Below are 13,785 nucleotides of genomic sequence, written 5' to 3'. Positions count from 1 at the left end.
CGCATCGACTTTTTTTTACATCATACATTTTAAAATAATTCATTGTCAACGGAACTCTCTCTAGAGGTATTAAATATTATTATTAGATTTTACATTAACACAATTACGTGATTTTTTTATTTAATTTAAATGGAATTCAATATTCAAAACACAAATTAAAAAGAAATACTTCAATTATTTTATGTGTACCCACCTTTTCCTTTTTGGGAGCATGAGCATCCTCGATGTCGTCGGCTCTCGAGAGCTGTTAGGATTTTTCTTTCAAGCGTGGTTGTGTGATTTTGACTGCGAAAGCATAGTGGAACTGCAAAAAATAGTTATTTGATTATATTAAACAATTTTTATTTGTTTAAAATTTTGATGTAATTAGTAAGGTGGCTGAAATGAGCAAATTTTATGAATGCAAATTAAATTTTTCAATGTCTAGAAAGATAAAAATAATTTTGAATTTTCTTATTAATTTATACAATAAAAAACATTGCAACTTGAAATTATTTAAATCTCACTTTTTCATTGTAATTAGTGATCTTCAAATAGTTATTTTTTTCATAAAAAAGGTTTTCATCAAATTTTTAACTGAAAAAATAAAAGAAAAACACTTTCTTCTTGCGTCAATAAAGTGTAGTCCATGCACCTGCGCGTAGCTTATCACTGAAATCCCCAAACAAAACCCTTTCAACAGTTTTTCGCGGGACTCTTTTCTTTCTCTTTCTTTTCTTCTTTTCTTTTCTTTTTTTTTCCTCAAATGAAAAAAAAATGAGAAACAGAGATAAGTCTAAAAGCCAAACCCAATCTTCAGGTAAACATTTCTTTTCGCTCTTATTTCATATCAAAGTTTCAAACTTTTTCATGTTCTTTTATTTGGGTATTTGTTAATTTTCCCAAAAAAAAAAAAAAGGAAAGAAAAAAACACATCCTTAGTTGTTATAAATATTGTATGGTATTATACAAAGAGAGATGCAAAATGGGTTTTTTCTTTTAAGGGGATAACTGGGTGGAAAGTGTTTTTTTTTTTTTTTTCGGGAAGGTAAATTACATTAAATTGTAATTTTATTGGAATTGTACTATTTTGTAGGAAAGGTAGAGAATTTGGATGTATTGAAATGCTTATGGTAATTCTCATTTTAATTGGAAAAGAAAAACTTGAACTTTGTAATATGAAAATATGAGTTTTTTTAATTGTTTATTTATTACCTCTGTTTATTTCTGCTGCCAGATGATTAATTTGTCAATAAAAAATATGGGAAATTAAAATTTTGAGCTTAATAAGTTTTATCATTTTATACATTTATAGTGAGTTTTATTCTAATTTTTAGCAGGGAAGCATAAAAGGATGAAAACTACATGTGAATCAGAAAATGGAAGTCCTTTGGGGTCAATTCATGATACTGGTTTGTTGAATTTTGTATGGTTTTTGATCATTTGTTAACTTAAGTTTTTTGTCACAGACTTGGTGAAAACTAAAATAAGAGTCTTTGGATATAGGAAATCTGACTGGGATATCACATGAGGGGGTGAACAAAGTTCTAAGACCTGCTAATAGACGTTACTCTTCAAGGAAAAAGGAAAAGAATGAAAATGTCCGGCAGAATGACCCAAAAACAAATGAACAAGAAATTGTACATACAATGGTTGCAGAGAATGCTTCAATGGCTGAAGATTGTATTAGAGATGCAGTTGGAACTTCTCGATTAGAAGTAGATGTTGAAAATCATCAAGATACTCTTTTTGATGATAGTGAAGACATGAATGACTCAGATTGGGAAGATGGTTCAATTCCCAAATTGGATCCTGTAGACCATTCCCCAACTGAGCATGTGAAGGGGTTAACTATTGAATTTGATGAACCATCTGGTTCAGCTGGACGGAAGCCTGTTCATCGAGCTTCTGCTGAAGATAAGGTGAATTTCTTGTAACAATACTTGACATAGCTTTTATTTGATGACAAATCTTTGCAGTTTCATCTTTTGAACTCAAAAGGTTTCTTCTTTTCGGAACAGGAATTGGCTGAGCTTGTGCATAAAGTTCATTTGCTTTGTTTAGTGGCCAGGGGCAGATTAATTGACAATGCTTGTGATGATCCTCTTATTCAGGTTGATTTTCTTTATATGCCCCAGGACAATTGTTCAATACAGATTCTTATTTCTAAAAGAATCTGATTTCCTTGACAGGCTTCTTTACTTTCTCTTCTACCTATACACTTATCGAAGATATCAGAGGTCTCAAATGTCACTGCAAATGCTCTGTCTCCTCTTGTCACTTGGGTATGTATATTTTGAGCTGTCTAGATATTACTTACATTATTTAATTAGCTATTTATCTTTCTGAAACTGGCATAAAACTTGCAGTTCCATAATAATTTTCATGTAAGAAGCTTGGTTCGGGCAGAAAGATCATTTCCTAATGCTTTGGCCTTTGCTCTCGAAACTCGTGAAGGGACTTCAGAAGAGGTAGTTTCAGTGTATCTTGTACTATAATCTGAGAGATGACCATGGGTTGAATTTCTTTTTTTTTCTTTTTATTTTTCATTGTAGGTAACAGGGTGTAGGCTAAAAAAGTTATTTATATGGGAATATTTTTTGCTCTGTTGAATGTTAGTGTTTTTTTGTCCTTTTCTGCTAGAAAGTACTGTGTTGGATGCTGACATGCTAACAAAACCTGGTATGAATTTCAGCGTGTAGTTCACTTATGTATGATGGAACAGAATTGGCTGGTGTGATCCACTCTGTTTCTGGAAATATTAATATCGGTTAATGTATGATAAATCTCTGTGCTACATGTCACGTAAGTATATCATATAACAGCTAAATTTATGAGTATTGACAGGTCATTTCTTGCAGATTGCAGCATTGTCTGTGGCATTATTTAGAGCTTTGAAGTTTACAGCACGGTATGATTCCACTATAAAACTAAGAGTGTTGTCTTTTTCTGGTTGCTAATAGTGCACCTGAGCAATTTATGTAGTTTTTTTTTAATAATTTCTTTGAAAACTTGACTTCTTGATGATGGTCTACCTTAAGTAAAAAGTTCTTCTTTCTTTGTTTCTTATTTTTATCAAGGCATGCATAACCATTTTGTATGGATGCGTACCTTGTTAATAGGTTGAAAAAGTAGGGAATTTTATACTTTAAATCATATTAAGCTTCACTTGATGGTGATCTGCCTTAAATAAAAAGGTCTTCTTTTTACTATCTAATATTCCAAATATTGTTGTATGAACTTTAATTTTTGTTCCCATATAATCAATATCAGAAGTTTTATTGTTTATGGCCTTGTTTTTAATCATGTACATACATGGAAGCTTGTCTGGATGGATCCTCTGCTTCAAAAGTTTGTATCTTTTACATGGATTAAAAGGATCATGACTTTGTATGAAATTTCTTATTTCTTTGAGTGTTTTATGTAATAAACATTGCGATTCAAGGAATCTGTATTGAATTAAAGAGGATAGGAGTGAACAATGGATGACCGGAACAAGAGAATTCGGACTCCTTTTGACCATATCAAATGAAATATGTAATTAATTGATTTAGGGCTTGGGTGATCAGAATGTTGAAATATATGACTAATTGATCTAGGGCTCAGGTAATCATAATGTTTTGTGGTTGAGATTTTTTTCTTTCTTCTCTCTCTATTCCTTGTGGGGTTTTGGTTCATTCATCAGTGCTCTTTTGTATCTGTTTCTTACTTTTGAGAAGAAGAAGGAAATAGAAGAACTGTAACATTTCTTCATTTTTATAAACAAGCTATATTTACAAGCCCAAACCTCTGTTTAATCTGCTCAAGCATTATAGATCTTTTGACAATGGAACATCTTTACTTATATCTTAGTGAGCGTGAGATACAACAACCAATGCACATTCTCCATATTTTCATAAAATGACTTGTGGCAACAGGGAAGATGCAGGAATTTAATTTTCAGGCAGAACATTCTTTTCTGAGATTTTATGTGAAGTTCTATGTGCTATGAGGATAAAGAGTCTTTGAATTAGTTAACTTTCTAAAGCCACAAAATGATTCCCATACTTTATATTTTTGGTGCTCCTTGTTTTGTTTCATTTCACTTTTTTTTTTTTTTTTTGCAGGGGGAATGTGGGTGAGTGCCTGATTTACTCAATTCACTTCTAAATTCATTTTTTTTTATCCATTTTAAGCATACTTTTCTTCCATTGAAGTTTATAATATGCCAAGCACTAATATGATATATTTTTTTATATTTAAGGTTGCCAGGGTTTGATCCCTGATCACTGGAACTAAGAGTCCAATAGTCTACCAACAAACCACAAGGTTGTTGGCCTAGTGTAATAATAATCTTTTATGAGCTATAGACCTCTCTCATATTGCAGTTTTCTTTATGCCATTAGGGTTTTAGCTAGTTTTGCCCCTGCCACCTTCCCCTTTGTATTTTCTTTTTGTTGTTTTATGAAGCTCAAATGCCTTCTCTTTGTTCTTGAATGGGGTTGATTATTTCTCTGTTGTTGTGCAGTCTTTGTAAAGTTGGTTGGTAAAACAATTCTCTTTCTCATTTTAGTCATATACCCTCTTTTCAGGTTTGTGTCCATTTTGGATGTTGCCTCCGTAAAACCTGAGGCTGATAAATACGAATCTTCGAGCCAAGAGGCAAAAAGAGTGGGTGGAGGGATATTCAGTACTTCAACTCTGATGGTGGCTAATCCAAAAGAAATTTCTATCCCTTCATCCCATGTTAAATCATCCTCGTGCCATGAGAAAGCTGATCATAGTGAAAATTCTTTGAGGAGTTCACACAAAAATAAGGGTGGCTGCTCAACATGCAGTGACACTCAATCCAGATATTCTACTGCTGCTAATGAATTGACTGATGCAACATCAACCTGTCAGGTGCAGTCAGATACATCTGGACAATGCCGTCCTACAAAATCTCAGGGGTTGAGGAGGAAAGGGGATCTTGAGTTTGAAATGCAGTTGGCAATGGCTATTTCTGCTACTACTGTTGGGACTCATGAGAACATTTCTGGGTCATCGGATTTGAAAATTTTAAATGGTAATAATTCATTAGAAGCATCTACTCCTACAAAAAGATGGAAAAGGATCGAAAGAGTAGAATCTTCGACTTGCTCCCCAGAACTTTCTACTGCACTTGGATCAAGAAAAATAGGTTCTCCATTGTTTTGGGCAGAAGTGTACTGTGGTGGGGAGAACTTGACTGGGAAGTGGGTGCATGTTGATGTTGTGAATGCAATTATAGATGGAGAGCAGAAAGTAGAAGATGCAGCTGCTGCATGCAAAACATCATTGAGATACGTAGTTGCTTTTGCAGGTCGTGGGGCTAAAGATGTGACCCGCAGGTTTTGATTCCTTCCTGATTACATCTGTTTGTTTTTTAACATCAGGATGCATAAGTCACATTTTAAGAGAACCATATTTTGGTAATCACTTACAGTATTATATATATATATATATATATATATTCTGATACCCACTTTTGAATTTTCATCTATTTAATTCTTGTATTATTTTCATGTTATGGTTTTTATCACACATGAACATGCACACACCCCCTTTCCTACCTGCTTTTAATATGTTCATATATTTTCTTTCTTGCATTTTATATTGTTCTCAGTATGATATTTTCATCAAATTGACCTTCTGACACTTTGCTTTTAATGGTTTAAGTCAGCTCCCAATGGACCTTTCTCTTTATGAAGTAGATGTATTTTCTTGGAGATTTATACACTTATGCAAACGTTTGTGTCAGGATAAGATTGGGAATTAATAGCAAGGCTCTCATGTGCTTTTTCTTACCTTCCAATTGGTCAACCCTAAAGAGGATCTCAGATGCTTGAGAGTTTATGTTATTACCTTTGCTAATATGCTTATGGTACAGGTATTGCGTGAAGTGGTACAAAATAGCACCAAAAAGAGTTAATTCAGTTTGGTGGGATTCAGTATTGGCACCTTTGAGGGAGTTAGAGTCAGGAGCAACTGGGGGTGTGATTAATTTTGACAAGCTCCATGATAATGCCTCAAATGAGCAGGAGAAAATCAAAGTATCTAGAATGTCTGAATATCCAGGTGCAGATAGTCCTTCAAACCATGTTATCTTACCTAAGAAGTCAGGCCAAGAAGCTTCCAAAGAGTATGGGAGTAAGATCGAAGTTGAATCTTCTTTAAAGGATTCATTTGTTGCTACCAGGAACTCTCTTGAAGATATGGAACTTGAAACTAGGGCACTAACTGAGCCTCTTCCCACTAATCAGCAGGTATGGTGATTGATTGGTCCAGTCAACACTATTCTTAGAAGTTGCTAACCTAGACTTTGTTTTTAAATTTTTGTCTGTGTTCATAGGCCTATAAAAATCATGCATTATATGCACTTGAAAGATGGCTTACGAAGTATCAGATACTAAATCCAAGAGGTCCTATTCTTGGTTACTGCTCTGGTCATCCAGTTTATCCTCGCACTTGTGTGCAAACTCTCAAGGCAAGAGAAAGATGGCTGCGTGAAGGACTGCAGGTTAAAGGCAATGAGATTCCTGCAAAGGTCTGCCTTATCTAATAGACAACCCATGGCTGTAATAGCGTCTGCATTAGTTTTGTGATAGGTTAATTTTATCATTTCAGTTAATCTGAATAAATCTCAATTCACAACTAATTTTCTCAGGTTTTGAAACGTTCTGCAAAATTAAAAAAAGTTCAAGTTTCTGAAGAAGATGATTATGATGAGAATGATTCTAAAGGAACTATTGAACTTTATGGGAAGTGGCAGCTGGAGCCATTGTGTCTCCCTCATGCAGTTGATGGAATTGTGCCAAAGGTGATTGCTGTTGCTTTCTTGTGGATGCCATTCTGGAAGGTCTTATGTGAATAAACCTATAACTTAATCATTTGTTTTCCTCTAACCAATGAATAATTTGTTGCTATTCTTTATGCTTATTTCTGTGAGTGTTGTTCTCCTATCGTGCTTGGATACTTCTAATGTGGAGACTCATTTCTATGGTAGATGAACAAAATGTTTTTGCAAGAAAATATTGCCGCCATTTTCTTCTTTTTTTTTTTTTTTTTACTTTATCTTATGCCCCCATTCAGATCTATTTGTTATTTATTTTGGCCTCCTTTCTTTTCATTTTTAGTGGAAATTGAGGATATGGTTATCATAACAGTTTAGCAATATAGCTGCAAGACAAATAGTATTGTTCCCACATCTCTCTGAAAAATAAATAGTTGTGTTCCACAATTTCATCTCAATGTTTAAAGATGCAATCATGCAAGTTCTGTTAGGAACTACTTTGGAAGCGCACACTGCACTTGAGACATTCCACCTACCTATTAGTGTTAGAAATTCATTTGGTCTGCCTCTTTAGTTTTTTGAAGCTTTACTTTTTTTCTGACAATGGATCTCTTGATTTGATTCTAGAATGAGCGTGGTCAGGTTGACGTGTGGTCTGAGAAGTGCCTTCCGCCGGGGACTGTTCACTTAAGGTTGCCAAGGGTTTATGCTGTTGCCAAGAGGTTAGAGATTGATTATGCACCTGCCATGGTTGGTTTTGAGTTTAGAAATGGTCGAGCTGCTCCTGTCTTTGACGGCATTGTGGTTTGTACAGAGTTCAAGGATGCAATATTAGAGGTAACTATATCCAGCTTACTTAATGATTGAGATAAATGGTTAGATAAATTGGATAAAATGGTGAATTTCCATTTGAATTTGCCCATTGTTTGACCCAAAAAATATTATAATTGAATGGATAAATGACCCAAAGGAAAACTAGACAAAATGAAGAATGCATTTACGTTGTTCCTCTCAATTCAGTCTAGTTTTTCTCTTGAACTCTCCTATGTTTTGTACAATATATTTGTCCTTAAGCTTAGAATACAATAAAGACTATTTGCCTCTGTTTTTGCACATTGAAGATGCATTAATTTACCTGTTTGTGACATGTTTTGAGGCTCTTTACAATTTAGATTTTATTACTCCTCAAGCACTCATCTTTTACAAAGATAATTGTTTTATGGTGTGAAAAAATGATGCAAGAAAAACTAGACAAGTTAAAGAGCATAGACATGGTTTGAGCCATAGTTTGTCTTGTTATATCTTTAAACCAGCCTTCTTTTTCAAAGCTTTAGGCCAGACACACAAAAAGAAATGGACAGACAGATAATGGTGAATGGAGTATTATGTTCAAAATATTTGAACTCTCTACACATCGATTTTAATTAGTTTCTATCAAGGTTTCTGCGATTGCAAATCTTTTGTTTTATACGAAGGAGGCCATAGTCCGGGTGGGGAAATGAGTTGCAGATGCTGAAATTTGAGCTCCAGCCTTGCTAAATGCCACTTCTTAAGGTTGATTGAGTGAACCAACCGAGCTAAACTTTGGGTTGACAATTTCTACTCTCTAATATCAGAGTATTTTTACAGTAATCTCATTTTATTAGATATTGTAACTGAGTCTCTAATCTGGCTCAAGTTCCTGAATGAAAAGTTGTGGTTTCCTTTTTCTCTAGGCTTATGCAGAAGAGGAAGAGAGAAGAGTGGCTGAAGAGAAGAAACGGAAGGAAGCACAAGCCATCTCAAGATGGTATCAACTTCTCTCGTCCATTATAACCAGACAAAAGTTGAACAGCTATTATGGAGATGGTTCATCATCTCAGCCATCCCGAGATGTCCAAGATAAAAATAATGAGATAAATGCAACGGTTGAAAGCAGTAAGGGTGATAGGCAATCTACTGGCCTTCAGAAAGGAGATATGGGGGATACTATGTATAAAGAGGTAGAGCATGAACATGTATTTTTAATAGAGAATGAGAGTTTTGACGCAGAGAACTCAGTCCTAACAAAGCGATGTCGGTGTGGATTTTCAATCCAAGTGGAAGAATTGTAGCATGTTGGATATTCAATCCGAAAGTGGAAGAATTTTCAGATACCTACTTTGAATATAAGTTGACAAAATGTTACCGGGAAGTTGCCTACGGATCAGATAATCTAAAATCTGATATTGCACTCCGGTACAGAAAGACTGTAAAGTACCGGGTCGAAAACTTACAATTTGTCCTGGAATTTTGTTTAGGTGGCTGTTGTAAATATTTCAGGCACTCTGTCATAGGCATACATTGTGGATGAATCTTGTTTAGCTATATATTTCTGGGATATTGTTAAATTTCTTATTTACATTGTTTCCCCCACTTCTTGATTTGAGTGTGTTTTCACAAAATGAGAAAATGAGCTCATATAAGGTGTGGTTGGATTCAAGCTTAACTAGGTTTTTCATTTGGATTGGTGTTCCAAATTAATCTTTTTGCCTTGTCCCTTATTTTAACTTCTTTTATTCCCTTTTAGTTGGTGTAAATGAACTGAATATAAATAAAATTTACAATATTCATTTAATTAATACTTTTTAAAGTGTTATTAATGATTGTGTCTTAAGTTAAATAAATAAATATAAACAAATAAAAATTGAATCTATTCACGAATTATTTGTTGAACATTATATTCATTTACATTTTTAAATTTAAACGAATGGAATATATATAAATTTTGTTACACACACACACACATATATATATATATATATATGATGTGTATGTTTAATTAACAAATTTTGAAATATTATTTGTAACCTTTTGATAAGTTTAATAAATAAATATAAATGAAAAGAAATTAAGAAATCAAATTTATTCATGGGACATTTAAGCGCCCTTGAAGTATTACCACAAAGGGTTGCAACAAAATCTTCTTAATTGAAGGATTTAAACAAAGTAACTTTTTAATTCCACCAATATCTAGTTGACAACTATAATTATTTAGTTTAAATTTGCATTTTTTTTCAGCCAATTGACATTTTTTTTTAATCACACACTAATTGCAATCATTTTGGTTTCAGTCATTTTTTCTGACATGAGAGCTTAAGCAACTTGATTAACCATCATCAACACTTCAGCACATGCTTACATCTTCCAACAATATACATAAATCAGCTGTTGTTCAAACTTATACAGGTACAACAGACTATCACCTCAAACAAAGGAACCAAGCAATGTCTTCTACAAACTAATCAACCTACACTCAAAATTGACACACATTCTTACAGACATCATTATTTATCCTCCAATTACATGTGGCCAAACTACCAACTGAATGTACACACAGCAAAGTAGAAAATTTAATGTACTCAGCTTATGCTAGTTTGATGCTACAGTAACAAAACTACAGACCAATGTCAAAGGGTTTTGATACATGTACAAGCAGTATGCACATGTTCCACGTTCATGATCATATGTCCATGTTATCAAATATTTCACTATCTTCCTCGCAACATAAGTTGTCAGCAAGAAAACCATCAGCCACCAAGTTACTGCCAGAGACAACATATGGTAGCGAGGCCTAAACATAACCATGGAAGCTTGTAAAGAACCACAAATATCACGGAACACACTTAGACCCACCTTAAACAGCAAAAGCTAAAACTCACTACACGCTTTAGTTTCCTATTGTAGAAGAACTGAATGACCATCTGAAAAAAATAAGTCGCTAAAATTATCAATTATGGCAAGTGACAAGCCACTAAAGTATTAACAAAATCTTACATTGCACCTTTCTCCAGAAAGGGATCTGCATCAGAGTCTGGATTATAACTGTAAATTTCACACTCTGAGAGTTTCACAACCTGTATAACCAGGTATTTTCAAATCGCCACTTGCTGAGACTTGCATTTAGTCTTTTACAAATTATGCTCTCACCTCATCTAGAGCCTTGTACACAGTTTCCAGAAGTGAACTGCCCCCATAAGTCTCAACCCATTCCAGTCAATGATGCGGAGCAGGAAACTTAAATGCAAGGCATAGTGATTTATTCAAGGATAAGGCATATCACGATCAAATAAATATTAGCAATCACTGGTCTCCCATACTACGAATCACCACCACCACCAGCATCTCACCCCCACTTCCCCCACCTGGAATGACATGCACACAACACACCACAGGCCCAAAGTGTCATGATTCTAACAAACTCAAGAAACAACCAATGAATACACATATTTTGGACAAAACCACTACAGCTATATTGATGACCAACATAAGTACCCATAGGAACCCGTGATAGGTGAGGAGTGCAATAATAGTAACTGCAAGGTAAGTTATTTGAGGATACGCAAATTCTTTCTCACAAGTGTGTGCCTTGTAACCTTCCAAAAGCCAATTTCAGGCAAACCAATGATTGATTATGCCAATACCTTTGACGCTTCAGGCATGTAGGTACCGAAAATCTGCTTAAAAGTATCCTAGCTTTCCTCTGGTGGGCTTTAACTGCACTGAAAACCACAAAGGCACGTACATTATCACACATGAATGTCAGTATAAAGCACTCAATAGCACAAAAATGACTTGAATTGGACACAAACAGACACATAACCAGAAGGATTAGATTTGGGAAATGGAGAGAATTGAACTCTCAGCTCCTCCAAGAGCGACAGTAGGTTGAACTGCCTGTCAAAACCTTTTGACAACACTCTCAGTGCAGTAAAAAGAGGATTATATAGTGGGTTGTCAAGTCGCCCAATAAGCTGACAGTGGCATTACCCATAATCCTCCTTTTAAACTCTCTTTGAAATGAAAATGTGCTGATGAAACACAAGATACAGAGATACCTAAAGTCATAATCTGGATACATGTGATAGAGGGTAAGCACCAAGTAGATCAATGTCTTCCGGCTGACATTTACATGATAGAAATCTGGTCAAACAAATATGAAATGAAAGGAAAACCAAACTATCTTAGACCGAATGTAATATTTACAACCTTGATCTGCTCAACAAAAATTCAACTGGTGAGGAGTCAGTATCTGAAGATTTCCCAAGATAGTCAAGGATCTGATTTGAAACAAGTATCAGAAAACCCTAGTTCCCACCAGTAATAAACTTCTAAAGAAAGAAGGAACCAAACATATGATATGTTGAATGTTGTCAAACCTCATTCTCCAAACTGAGAGATAGTCTTTTATCTGTTCCCGTGTGTTTGCCTGGAAGCAAGATAAAAACTGGGTTTGAAATCAAATATCTCTAAAATATTCGGGTCACCTTATGTACTTGAACCTACAAGAGTATGCTTCAAGGCTTCCTTTGATGGTACGCTCACCAAGTTTTAATTCACTTAAGAAATCATTTATTCTAGAAAAATAAAAAACAACTTGAGTCAGAATTCAAAAAAAAAAGGCAGAAAATGCAAGTCTCATGAATCTCAAAAGGAAGAGGAAAATAGGCAATCGATTACAAAATGTTAGAAAATTACTCGTTAAGTGGAGTGTATTCTAAGACCTTCATAGCGAGTATGTTCAGACAAATTGTCGGATCTTACTGTCACAGATGCCAAACTAGAAGGTCCTGCATGACCAAGAAAGCAGAATTCATACATTGAAACTAGAACAAACAAATTATTGCACAGACAACAAGGCAAACAATCACTTGAGGTATGCATTATACACATCGTAATATATATATATATAGCCTTTTTTAAATGTCTGAGTAAATGCTTCACGATCATTAATCGTTGAAGCATGAAGATTATTAAGTATTACATACACACAAGGCTTGGCCATAATCCGCATAGAAGCAAATGGGCTATAAAATACCCTTGCAGAGTCATCTTTCAAATTGCAAGAAGAGAAGGGTATAAAAAAAGAATTCATACTTCAATGCAAGTCAAACTCAGATAGCCAAAAAAAAATTATAAACCAATAATAGCTAAAAATAGAATTTCAAGAAATCATTCTTCATTTATGAAACAAAAACACACCTTGACGGATCTTAGAATAGCCATCAATTTTGTCACTGCGCAGCATTTTTCACCTTATCTCTATCTCTAATCCCATTATTCCATTATTGAAGATTTAAACTTTGAAAATTTTGAAAAAAAATCCCATTATTCAATTTTCCAAATCCATACATCAATTCGAAACCATGCATCCAAGAGAAATTCTGATACAAAATAATAAAAAAAAAAGTAAAATTGCTTTGGAATTTTTCTTCCTTGTTAATCATTAAGGAATTGGGTCTTTTTCTTTTTTAATCTTTGAAAAGCAAATCTACATCAGCCCTGGAAAGTGGAAACCCTATCATACAAAATCCTATTTTTTCACATGAATTGAACCAAAACAAAACAAATTAAAAATATAAAATCAAATCACATCAAACAACAGAAATTTCTAAGTAAATATTAAAATCAACTAAGAAAATAAAAAACGGATCTTACCCCTTAATTGGTTCAATTAAACGTCAAAGAAGACAAAAAGGGCTTGTTTGAAGGTGCCGCCGTTGTTAGTGGCCTCCTTCTTTGAACGAAGGGATTAGACCAAAAAGGGAAAGTTATGAAGGGGTAAATCGGGAAAGTCTCCAGAAAAAGAAGAAAGAAAAAGAAAAAAAATGGTTATTTAAATATCTATTTTCCTAATATTTAAGCTCATAATAAATCAGGGATATTCTTGGCATCATCATTTCGACTTTTAAATCTAACGGAATGTTGACGGCAGGATTTATTTGCGATGTTCTTGCAAAAGTTTGGGGGCTGGATGTATATTTCTTATACCGGGAATTTTATTTACATCATATTATTATTATATATATTTCATTTTTAACCACATTTCAAATCTAAAATTTAATTTTTTATTTTTACTAAATACACTTCATCTCTCACTTTTTATTTTTCACTTTACTCTCTCTTTTCTTCTCTCTTCACTTTCTAAAATCATACTTCTTAAAAATGAATATCAGATAAGTTTTAAAATTTTTTGGATATTAATTTTTTATAAGACT

The 13,785-nt window shown here is 34.0% G+C and overlaps 2 protein-coding genes across 18 annotated transcripts; one reads left to right on the top strand and one right to left on the bottom strand.

Annotated features, from left to right (window-relative positions):
• The first annotated feature begins 583 nt into the window (after positions 1 to 583).
• Positions 584 to 9,171, top strand: RAD4 (DNA repair protein Rad4 family). 11 transcript variants are annotated; one of them, XR_016331696.1, is made up of 14 exons: positions 630 to 799; positions 1,320 to 1,391; positions 1,486 to 1,901; positions 2,001 to 2,093; positions 2,172 to 2,264; positions 2,349 to 2,450; positions 2,841 to 2,890; positions 4,551 to 5,327; positions 5,867 to 6,242; positions 6,329 to 6,523; positions 6,644 to 6,796; positions 7,397 to 7,606; positions 8,209 to 8,323; positions 8,485 to 9,171. XR_016331696.1 is itself a non-coding variant. In XM_022903470.2 (13 exons), exons 1-13 carry the CDS (start codon positions 757 to 759, stop codon positions 8,860 to 8,862), a joined length of 2,958 nt encoding a protein of 985 aa, XP_022759205.2. In that variant the 5' UTR covers positions 584 to 756; the 3' UTR covers positions 8,863 to 9,171. The 11 variants fall into 11 exon arrangements, 6 of the variants coding, with proteins under 6 accessions (XP_022759205.2, XP_022759200.2, XP_022759201.2 ...); XR_016331695.1 differs by having other exon boundaries at positions 1,317 to 1,391; XR_002692041.2 differs by having other exon boundaries at positions 1,317 to 1,391; positions 6,644 to 6,835; positions 8,485 to 8,622.
• Positions 9,172 to 10,492: 1,321 nt separating this feature from the next.
• Positions 10,493 to 13,539, bottom strand: LOC111306574 (repressor of RNA polymerase III transcription maf1-like). 7 transcript variants are annotated; one of them, XM_089750386.1, is made up of 8 exons: positions 13,226 to 13,529; positions 12,266 to 12,357; positions 12,074 to 12,144; positions 11,947 to 11,996; positions 11,777 to 11,847; positions 11,626 to 11,688; positions 11,212 to 11,289; positions 10,493 to 10,980 (listed from the first exon to the last, which is right to left on the bottom strand). In XM_089750386.1, the coding sequence occupies exons 2-8, from the start codon at positions 12,295 to 12,297 to the stop codon at positions 10,914 to 10,916; spliced, it is 432 nt and encodes a 143-aa protein (XP_089606512.1). In that variant the 5' UTR covers positions 12,298 to 12,357; positions 13,226 to 13,529; the 3' UTR covers positions 10,493 to 10,913. The 7 variants fall into 7 exon arrangements, with proteins under 7 accessions (XP_089606512.1, XP_089606511.1, XP_089606513.1 ...); XM_089750385.1 differs by having other exon boundaries at positions 11,130 to 11,289; positions 13,226 to 13,527; XM_089750387.1 differs by having other exon boundaries at positions 10,493 to 10,932; positions 13,226 to 13,524.
• Positions 13,540 to 13,785: the final 246 nt, after the last annotated feature.

This window comes from Durio zibethinus, chromosome 21, assembly GCF_047325235.1.
Source record: "Durio zibethinus cultivar Kanyao isolate XHJ-2024 chromosome 21, ASM4732523v1, whole genome shotgun sequence".
Classification (NCBI taxonomy): Eukaryota; Viridiplantae; Streptophyta; class Magnoliopsida; order Malvales; family Malvaceae; genus Durio; species Durio zibethinus.
Note: the sequence above shows the minus strand (reverse complement) of the source record. Positions and strands in the feature narration are given on the sequence as shown.

Bases quoted from the DNA above. Each gene is read 5' to 3' on its own strand.
- LOC111306574 (XM_089750385.1), bottom strand. From the start codon at position 12,297: ATGAAGGTCTTAGAATACACTCCACTTAACGA. The intron at 11,997-12,073 runs GTAGGTTCAAGT...TCTTGCTTCCAG, and splicing joins AAGCCTTGAAGCATACTCTT to GCAAACACACGGGAACAGAT. The intron at 11,689-11,776 runs GTTGTAAATATT...TGTAAATGTCAG, and splicing joins TTTTTGTTGAGCAGATCAAG to CCGGAAGACATTGATCTACT.
- RAD4 (XM_022903465.2), top strand. From the start codon at position 757: ATGAGAAACAGAGATAAGTCTAAAAGCCAAACCCAATCTTCAG. The intron at 800-1,316 runs GTAAACATTTCT...TCTAATTTTTAG, and splicing joins AAGCCAAACCCAATCTTCAG to CAGGGAAGCATAAAAGGATG. The intron at 5,328-5,866 runs GTTTTGATTCCT...CTTATGGTACAG, and splicing joins GCTAAAGATGTGACCCGCAG to GTATTGCGTGAAGTGGTACA.